General features: G+C 33.6%; 2 protein-coding genes and 1 pseudogene across 2 annotated transcripts; all 3 read left to right on the plus strand.

Moving 5' to 3' along the window:
• Nucleotides 1-2,986: 2,986 nt before the first annotated feature.
• On the plus strand, nucleotides 2,987-3,889 carry LOC113557806 (annotated as a pseudogene).
• A 2,178-nt stretch (nucleotides 3,890-6,067) lies between these two features.
• LOC113557807 (craniofacial development protein 2-like) lies at nucleotides 6,068-7,621 on the plus strand. Its single transcript, XM_026963356.1, has one exon. The coding sequence runs from the start codon at nucleotides 6,068-6,070 to the stop codon at nucleotides 7,619-7,621; it is 1,554 nt and encodes a 517-aa protein (XP_026819157.1).
• A 1,581-nt stretch (nucleotides 7,622-9,202) lies between these two features.
• Nucleotides 9,203-10,873, plus strand: LOC113557810 (zinc finger BED domain-containing protein 5-like). Its single transcript, XM_026963358.1, has 2 exons — nucleotides 9,203-9,313; nucleotides 10,496-10,873. The coding sequence occupies exons 1-2, from the start codon at nucleotides 9,203-9,205 to the stop codon at nucleotides 10,871-10,873; spliced, it is 489 nt and encodes a 162-aa protein (XP_026819159.1).
• The last annotated feature ends 216 nt before the right edge of the window (nucleotides 10,874-11,089 follow it).

The raw sequence follows: 11,089 nt of genomic DNA on the forward strand, positions 1-11,089 counted from the left end.
ATACTGATGAGCGAAGACAATGCATGTAGATAAGAACAAGAAATATTCACAAAACTATAGTTAGAAACATTATGTCAGCGGTTCCCAAACTATTTTCTATCGCGGCACATAATTATTAGTTATTATAAGTCACGGCACACTTTGAATAAATATTATCTACTTATCGAATAATACGTAAGTAATATCTGATTTGATAATTAATCATTTCATAATTTTAAAAGAAAAAAATGAAAAAGTACTTCCCATCTTTACCTATTAATGAATATGATTGGGTGCGCAATCCTTTTGCAATAACATCAGATGTAATATCACATCTACAGGATTAGTTGAACAAGAACAACTTTTAGAACTTCAATCTGATCATTCATTGAAATTAAAATTTATTTAATGAACTTAAACTGTTCCAGTTTTGGAGTCTTATTAAAACACAGTATCCGATAATTACAGAAATTTCAATAAATATATTATTACCATTTTCTACAACATACCTACCTCTGTGAACTTAGGTTTTCCGCACTAATAAATATAAGTAATAAAAAACGTGAACTACTTTTATTAGTTGAACAAGAAATGCTGGTGTGTTAATTGTCAATCCGTCTTAGAATTGAACTATTATGCAAACAACATCAAGCACACGTTTTACACTAAAATTTATTATTATATATCTTATTTTGTAATTTTTAAGTTCATTTTTATATTAATTATATTTAAATATTTTGAAACAAATCATTATATGTTTTTTTATAAAAAAAGTTCAAGTTATCGCGGCACACCCTTTGGGAAACACTGCATTATGTTAATCGAAGGCATAAATACAATTAGATACAGTTAATTTTTGTATGTACGATGAATTAGTTACCAAAAATGCCAGAACAAAGTTATAATTTTCATCCATTATTATTTAAAAAACTTACTTCAAATAAGTATCTCTAATATTATATTTTTTGGTAATAGTTATTACAGGTAGCTCATGCAACAATAATAATGGTATAATTCAATATTTCTACAGTAATATCCAGTAAAATGCATTTAAATTAAAAACAATAATTTAAAAAGGTCTTTGCGAAGAAGCTCGTGCTTTTCTGTTATACTACTGTTGGTAAGGTTTCGTTAAATAAAAATTAAAAGAAAAATTGAACATGCACTTTTACTAATAACTCATCAACAAATTATTTTGGTTTATACTGCAGAAATGTTATTTGTAAAAGGGAAGAATACTAGTGATAATAATAATGCCACAATTTAGAGTTTAAGATGTTGCTTAATAATAAAAAACAAGTAAAACATTGAAATGTAACTTATATTATTTAAATACTAAACTAATAATACATAACGCACAGCAACAACCAGATAAATCTATGCTCAGATGCTCTCCTCCCCATTAATAAACAAAAGTACACTTACCAATTGCGTAAGGTTTTGTTCCTCAAATTTTGCAGATGAAAATTTTCCAACCATTGTGTTTGGATTAAGACACTACAGTGTAAAATAAACTCGCTGAATATACAATTTTCACAATGGTTGTAAATAACTAAAACACTAGAAAAAAAAAAACGTGACAATTTTGGTTAGACGTTCATGAACTAGTTGGCTCAATGTCCTCAATGACTCGACTCTTTTGGATAAATTGTTTGAATCGAATCAGTCTTTCAAGATTCGGCAACTCAATAAGTCAGTTTGGCCAACCAAGTCAAGGAGTTCAAAACCACAGATAACGGACTAATAGCGTTTTCGATTTGACGCACTTTTTGCCCTGAGTGCAAAACCTTATTCGATTTAACATTTATTCAGTGAACTGGTGCGGTGTTCAGTATTCGATTTAATTGCACTGATAACACTGGTGTGCACTCAGTGCATTTTATAAATATGAATCGTTTTCTCGATAATGGGGAACATTATTATCTAATATCCAAGGACCACGGACTAAGATATACGGGACTGGACACGAGATGAATATTATGGTTACGAAATGTTATACAACAGGTGGAGTGCAGGGGGTATTTTCCTTTTAGCATTACTAGCGCCGTCTTAGTGGGGAACTAGATCACATTATCACAAATTTATCAATAATTTTATTTATTATAGTATGATAAATTAAAGATGTTATAGGTACTGTAAAGTAAATATCACTATTTTGCTTTGAAAATTCCAGTAAAAACCGTCTTATTGGATCTAGTTCCAAAAGTATCCGCTAAGACGGCGCTAGTAATGCTAAAAGGAAAATACTCCGTGTACTCCCCGGTTGTATAACATTTCGTGGTTAACCCCTCCGCCCAACCTTGTCGTGTATATCCTATCCTTATATCTTAGTCCATGCTAATTTCCTATTCATCATATTATTAATTATTCAGTAACCACCACAAATATTAGATTTTAATGAACTATAATATTATAAGTTAAAACCTAAACCCTATATTTGAGTATTATATTATATTTTGTACTTTGTAATTTGTATATTGTCTTTATAGTGTGTACCTGTAGTCAGGACAGTGACAGCCATACACGCTGTTTAAGGGGAGGGGCGAAAATAGAACCAACTCTCCCTCACCCCATATTAATATTATATATATATATATATATATATATTATTTATACATTATTGTGTATACATATAATATAAAATATGCATACGGATCATAGGTATATTATAAATGTATAATAATGTTTATCAGGGGCGGCTCGTCAGAGGAGACTTTGAGACTGCGTCTCCTCTTAAAAATAAACTAGCTACTTGTAAATAATATAATTAATTAAAAATAATAATGTATAGAAATTAGAAATATTTTTATTTGAATTGAAAATTTATTATATCGTTTTCATTGTTTATTATTATAAATTAAAAGTCACAAAATCGAAAACCTATTAATAGATATCTCGATAAAAATACTATTATAGTCATTTCTGCGGGTCACATTACGGCTCATTACGACGGTCGCCGGTTCAGTGAAACTGAAGCCCGTCAGTTGCAATCATAACATTTAATGGCATGGCTGGTTGGTCGGAGGGAGCTGGGCAGAATAAGATGCATATCATAGAAGATATTGAACCTGGGTTCACCACAGTAATTGCCATGCCGTGTAGCCCGTGTTTAATTATTTTTTCTAGTTTTAGACGTTTTATTCACGATTTAATATATATTCGTTTAATATTTATTATTTTTTACATTTTTATAAGCTTTTCAGCATTTATTCATATTTTAAAAACCTCTTATGAGAAGCTATCTATCGCCCAAGCATGACAACTCAAAGATCTAAAAACGACCTTAAGAAAATTTCATGTTTAATTGCAGACCTTAAAGCCGAAAATATTGCGCTTCGTAATGACGTTGACTCACTTATGGACAAAGTTGCGAACCTTGAGTCGGGTTCAAACTCTGACATTGCATCTACTACCGTTTCATAAGTTCTACAGGAGACTTTTGAGCGTGAAGGATGTTCTTTTAATGCACTTGTGTATGGTGTCAAAGAGTCACTTTCTTCAACTATTTCTGAACGTGTTAAAGAAGATAAGGCAACTTTTCAAAAACTACTCGAAGAGAATTCGATTGAGCCCTCTCATAGTTCCAAGTATATTCGGTTCGGTAAAGCCCTCTTAAAGTTATTTATACTTCAAAAGAAGATGCAACGAAACTGATTGTGTCCTTTGTTGAGTTAAGAAACCAAGGGGTGTCAATTATACAGGGATTTCGAATTGTCAAAGACAAGATCAAACTTCAACGGAACAATTGCGATCATGCCAATTGGAAATTGACCATAGGACTAGCAATGGTGAATCTGGGCTTTCTATCAAGTACGTTAACGCCTCTCTGAAAGTGATCTCTGATGAGTCAAAAAACGGAGTTCACCCTCGGCGACTAACCGATCCAAAGTCCAACACCCAACTCAACTAGTAGCTTCCACTTCATTCTCTGGCTTCTACCAAAATTGTAGGGGTCTTAATACTAAGTTAACTAATTTTAAATGTAATGCATCATCTGTAAATTATATATTCATTGTACTATCCGAAACTTGGTTACATAACAATATCTCTAATTATGAATTTGATCTTGTTAACTATAATATTTTTAGGTATGACAGTTGTATTTCTAATAGCAATTATAATCGTGGTGATGGTATTCTAATTGGTATTCGTAAAAATTACCCTACATACAAAGTTAAAGTAACTCAATTAAATGTTGAACATGTTTTTGTCCGTTTTACTATTGGTTCTTAGTCTCATCGTTGGTGGTGTCTAAATGCTACCTCTCTCTTCTTCTTTAATTTATGAATCTCACGTCTCCTCCATTGAATAATTGACTAATACTTATCCTAATGACAAATTTATTATTTTTAGGGTTTATACTATCCCTGAAACAACATGAGATAATGATGATTATGGTATTGTATACTATAATTCTTCTCCTGCTCGTGTCCCTTGTATTTCCAAATCGTTAACATTAAACAGATTCTTTCAAAAAAATAATATTTATAACTCAACCAATTCGATTCTAGACCTACTTTTTTGCAATGACTTAACCGTTGAAAAGTCACTTGACCCATTAGTTCCTATTGATAAATACCACCCAGCTTTAAGTTTTTTACTTCCATTTAGTCTCCCGGTACCAAGCTGTAAACGAAGCCACAAATTCTACTATTTCCGCAAAGGCGATTATGGGAATATCCGTTCCTTCCTTTGTGTCTTTATTTAACAGGTCTTCAACCTTTTCTCAATATGACCTGGATTCAGCGGTCAATGTTTTATACGACGCATTGCATAAATCACTCCTTGATCAATTCCCATAGTCTCTTTTAATAAATCAACATACCCACCTTGGTTTACCAAAAATTTAAAAAAAATATTGTTTTTGAAAAAAAAGCGCATATTAACTATAAGTCTTCTTTAAGTGTCAATGATTATAATTCTCTTTACTTCGAGCTAACCTGAAATATGAAACAAAAAATGTTATCGTGACTTTATACACCGTACTGAAACTGCCCTTAGAACAAAGGCTAATGATTTTTGGAAATTTGTTAGGAGCAACCGTGCCAATATTTGTATTTCCAAGGAAATGTCCTACAACGAATTCACTTCTAGTAATGAAAAAGAGGCCGCCAATCTCTTTTCTGACTACTTTTCCTCAGTTTAATCTACTAGAGGAGTAGATTTTGATGCCAAAAAATAGATATTTTTTCTTTTGATCTGCCCAATAATGCCACGCTTAGCGTGTTTTGTAGCCTATCTTCGTTGGAAAATGTATGGTCCATTGGCCCGGATGGCCTCTCCGATTATTTTTTATATGAACTAAAAACAATTATAGCTTATTCGCTATGGCTTCTATTTAGGAAGTCGCTTGATGAAGGCACTATTCCGTCCATGCTCAAACTCAGTTCTGTAACTCCTATTCCTAAATCTGGTAGCCCCTCCGTTGTTTCTAATTACCGACCTATTTCCATCCAATCACATATTTCAAAAATGTTTGAACAACTAGTCTTAAATGACATTCAACCAACCATTAATTCTATTCTAGCCGAAGAACAGCATGGCTTTCGCCCAAGATGGTCTACTACCACATGCAATCTTGTATTCAACAATTATGTCTTCGACTCCTTTCAACACCGAACTCAAGTTGATGTAATCTACATTGATTTTCAAAAAGCCTTCGATTCAGTCAATCATAATGTATTTATACATATTTTCAAAGAATCAGGTTTTGGCGACCTCTTCTGTCTTGGCTTAGATTCTTTCTTAGTAACAGGTATCAATGGGTCAAAGTCTTTGATGTTAAGTCTAATTTGTTTTTAGCTTCGTCGGGTATCCCTCAAGGGAGTCATCCGTCACCAATATTATTTTAATTATGTATAAGCAACCTCCAGGTAGCGTAGGGAAATTGGCGCTCCCATCGCCCGGTACTAAAGTATCGCAATAGCCCCTTGCTGGTAGAAAGTTCCAGGCGAACGATTCCAGCAAGGAGAGGGGAGAAATCCCCCAACCCGTTGGGCTCTCCATTAATGGGGGTTTGGCGTGAGGCTAACCACCTCACACAGGAAAAAAAATATGGGTTCCAGAACAACACAAAACCAAGCCTCGGATGAAAAATTATTTGGATAAGTTTAATCTCGGAACCTGGAATGTGCGATCGCTGTACATAGCGGGCGCACTAATAGTTGTAGAAGCTAATTTAGAACGATATGGGATTGCAATAGCAGCAATTCAAGAAGTTAGATGGACAGGAGAAGGAAATTTAAAATCAAAGAAACATACTATTTTTTATAGTGGTGGACAAAGATATGAGCGAGGAGTAGGATTTATTGTTAGCAATGAATACTTACCATACATAAAAAGATTTGAGCCATATAATGACAGACTATGTTATATCCAAGTTGAATGTAAACATATGAATTTAATACTGATAAATGGCTATGCACCTACAGAAGACAAGCAACAAGACGAGAAAGAAGCTTTTTATGAAGACCTGAACACGATTTTCGAATCAATTGCCAAAAGCCAACCGAAGATTATCCTTGGAGATTTCAACGCTAAAATAGGAAAAGAAGAAATGTATAGACCAACAATAGGTAAAGAAAGCCTCCATACTCATTCTAATGAAAATGGAAACCGACTAATTAACTTTGCAATCTCTAAAGGACTAAGGATAAGTAGCACGTGTTTCCCACACAAAAACATCCATAAAGAAACATGGGTCTCACCCGGAGGTAGTACCAAAAACCAAATTGATCATATCATGACAGATATGAAGATAAACAATATTATAGAAGATGTTAGGAGCCATCGTGGAGTGTCTGCTCAGTCAAATCACTTCTTGGTTAAAGCTAAAATACAAATTAAACTACCTCGTAAATGGAGAAAAAGATTAATAATAGAAGAAAAAGTTGATATAGATAACATAAAAAACTCTGAAATGTTAAAAGAATACAAAAATAAACTAAAGAACAAATTAAAGGACGGAATAGAGGCAGAAAATATTGAAACCCGTTGGAAAAAATTAGAGGGAATAATAAAAACAACTGCTTTGGAACACCTAGGAAAAAAGAAAAAAGTACAAAAGCATAAATGGTTTAACGATAAGTGTCAAAGCGCAATTGAAGAAAGGGATAAAACGAGATCATTGATGCTTACAAACCCAAACACAGAAAACAATAACAATTTTGCCCAGAAGCTTAGAGAAGCTAAACGTATAATAAGAAGGGAAAAACGATTACGGGAAAAGGAAAGAATAAAACAGATTGAAGACAACAGGACGAACCCGAAACTCTTCTTCAAACAAACAAAAGAATTAAAAACGGGGTATAACCCCAGAACAGAAATAATGAAAGAAGAAAATGGAGAACTTGTAACAGAAGGAGAAGAAATTGCAAAACAGTTTGGGAAAGTGTTCGAGGAACTACTCAACCCACAAACGCACGAAGACCATACGCAAATTGAGTACTATACAGCAGAACCTGAAGACGTAGAACCAACGGACGACGAAGTTAGAATGATCATAAACACACTTAAAAACGATAAATCGCCAGGTGAAGATGGCTTAGCTTCAGAACTCTTAAAGTATGGTGGTGAGGAACTAATAAGAGAAGTAGGGAAATTAATCAGAGATGTATGGCATAAAGAAGAAATACCAAAATAATGGCAACTAGCAATAATATGTCCAATTTATAAAAAGGGAGACAGATCAAGATACCAAAATTACCGAGGAATATCGTTGCTAAATACAATGTACAAAGTATTGTCAGGTCTCATACTAAACAGAATAAAACCTTACATAAAAGATATCATTGGGGACTACCAATGTGGTTTTATGAGTGGTAAATACACCATAGATCACATTTTCACTGTTAAAGAACTAGCTGAGAAACATTATGAATTCGACAATGATCTACATCTACTATTTATTGACTATAAACAGGCTTATGATTCAATTAATAGAGAAGTACTATGGGACACACTTATAACCTTTGGGATACCAGCAAAGATAGTGAAAATGATCAAATTATGTATGAATAAAACCAGATGTAAAGTTAGATTCAATCAGCATATATCAGATGAATTTGAAGTTAAGACTGGACTTCGACAGGGAGATGCCCTATCCCCAATACTCTTTAATATAGCTTTAGAAATGGTAGTTAGAAAAACTCAGAAAAAATATGGTGGGGTAAACTTGGAAGAGAATAGAAGACAATGCGGAGTACTAGCGTAAGCAGATGATATTATCATATTGGGATCAGACAGTCAAGAAGTCAAAGCAGGAACCAAAGAACTAATAATAAACAGCAAAGACATTGGATTACAAATAAACGAAGGAAAAACCAAATATATGGCAATATCTAGGCGAGAAAATCACGAGGAAAATTTAGAAGTTGAGAATTATAAATTTGAAAGAGTACAAAATTTTAATTACTTGGGTGTTACAATAAATAGCAAAAATAATAATCACGATGAAATTAAAATAAGACTAACTGCAGCAAATAAATGCTATTACGGAGTAACAAGTATACTAAAATCAAAACAGGTATCACTCAAATCAAAAATTACAATATACAAGGTAATTATCAGACCAGTCCTTCTATATGCGTGTGAAACATGGCCAACGACTAAAGGAAACGAAGACAAATTAGCAATACTCGAAAGAAGAATATTAAGAAGAATATTTGGGCCAAAAATAAATAACATGACACAACAATATGAGAAAACAAACAATATAGAAATACAACAGTTATATAAAGAGCCAGACATAGTAGCAGTATTAAAAAATAGGAGAATGGCATGGGCCGGTCATGTATGGAGGTCAAATGGTCTTATGAAAGAAGTTTTAAAATGGAAACCCCAGGGGAAAAGACCACTTGGCAGGCCGAAACAAAGGTGGATCGACAAAGTGGAGAAGAACTTAGCAGAGATCGGAATACGAGATGGAGAAACAATAGCACAAGACAGAGACAGACGGAAGCAAGTTTGTGTTGCGGTAATGGGCCTCAATGGCCTTTAAAAAACCGAAGAAGAAGAATAAGCAACCTCCATCGTGTGCTACATCACTGTCAATTTCTATGTTTTGCTGATGACATCAAGTTATCTGCGCGTAACCACGCCAGATGATTTTACAAAACTTCAATTCGATCTGGATCGGTTCTTAAATTGATTCAACACTTAAGGTTTATCACTTAATCTCGATAAATGCAAAATTATGACCTTCATTAGATCCCGTTCTCCTATAATGTCCGCATACTTCATCAATAATGTAGCTGTTACTCGTGCTATGGACTATGTCATAAATCTTGACTTTAAGCTAAGCTTCAATCTTGACCCAACTGCTCATATCGAGTACGTGTGTTGTAAAGCTTTGAAAACTCTTAGTCTTGTCATCCGATTAATAAAAGACTTTCAGCTTGAATTTTCTTTAAAAACACTTTTCTGTGCCCCATATTAGAATATGGGACCGTAGTATGGGACCCTCATACTGCAGATAATGCAAGGCAAATTGAGCGTGTTCAGCGCCGGTTCCTACGCTATGCTAGTCATATACTTAAGATATCTTGTGCGCCTCATACTCATAACTATACGCTGATTACTATTCATTTAGGTATGGCCTCTTTGGCCGAGTTCCAGTTCACTGGTTATTCAACTGACCACATTTTTTGAAGTGAAACTTCTTTACAGAGGGTACAAAAAAAAAGTTTAACATTTTTAAGTGCATATTTGACATATTTATCATTAAAGATTTTTAATTTTTAATATGGCATTAGAATATTTAAATGTGAATTCGGAAATGGTACCATACATCGTTGTACCTATAACAGAAGATGGTGCCTGTTCATTTAATTCGCTCTCCTATCTTATGTGTACGGCACCGAAAAAATGGTCCTAGATGTACGCAAACTTCTTGTGAGCCACGTAACAAAAATTTGGACAATTTTCCAGCACATAAGATATTCCTTAAAATAATTAAAATTGTAAACTGTATTTTTCTTATTTTATTCCAATACACTGCTTATATCAATTGCATGACTGAAAGATGTTTCTCTTCATCTGCGCGTACTTGTTACACACACAGTTATTTCCATTTATAAAATGTATTATTATACCAATTGTTAGCCCATATGGCAAATTTTTTTCCCGATTAATTTTTATCTCATTATTTCATTGTGCTACTTATCAAAATTTTTTATTCCATTTTGTATACTGTTTGATTTATCAAAATGTATTATTATTATTGTATAAACAATCCTATTATTATATAGTCCAGTGGTTTTCAACCTGTGCGTCGCGGCTCTCAGAGGCGTCGCCGGTTATTATCAAGGGAGCCGCGTTCGCGATAGAAACTAAAAATAAAATTTCCGCGCACCAATACATATTGCATGTTGCGTGTGTGAGACTGTGAGACAGATCGGCCGTCGATAACCGTGTTTGCGATATCGAGTAATAGCATATTTCGATTGCTATTTACAATTAGGTAGGTACTCAATGATTTGCCTCTAATCTAATCTATCAGTTGTAAAATTTTCCCGAGGACGATCAACAACAAAATTGGATTAAAGATCCTTTTACTACTGATCTACCGTCAGAACTAACAAAAACTGAACAAGAACAACTGATAGACTTGTACTCAGATTCAGTATCAAAATCCAAATTTGTATCATTGTTTTTACCAGAATTTTGGATAGCTATGAAGAAGCAATATCCGATCGTAGCCAATAAGGCTATCAGGACTTTGATTCCATTTGCTTCTTCATACTTATGTGAAACGGGTTTTTCGGCCTTAGCAGTTATCAAAAGTAAATACAGAGCAAAACTAAATGCCGAAAAGGAAATGAAAATCGCACTTTCAAAATTTACCCCACGATTTGATGATATAATGCAACAAAAACAAGCACAGCCGTCCCATTAAAAATAAAGTTAGATTAAAATTATTATGAATAATGTAAATTTGTTAATTTTAAATGTTCGTATGGGAGCCGTATATATTATTTCAAAATCAAAAGGAGCCGTGGACCCAAAAAGGTTGACAACCACGGATATAGTCAATCCTTTATCATTATCTTTATTGTTTTTTGACATTTTATACGTGTTATACACTATTTTCGTCGTCTGGGAGATTTTTGAA

This window comes from Rhopalosiphum maidis, chromosome 3, assembly GCF_003676215.2.
Source record: "Rhopalosiphum maidis isolate BTI-1 chromosome 3, ASM367621v3, whole genome shotgun sequence".
Lineage (NCBI taxonomy): Eukaryota > Metazoa > Arthropoda > Insecta > Hemiptera > Aphididae > Rhopalosiphum > Rhopalosiphum maidis.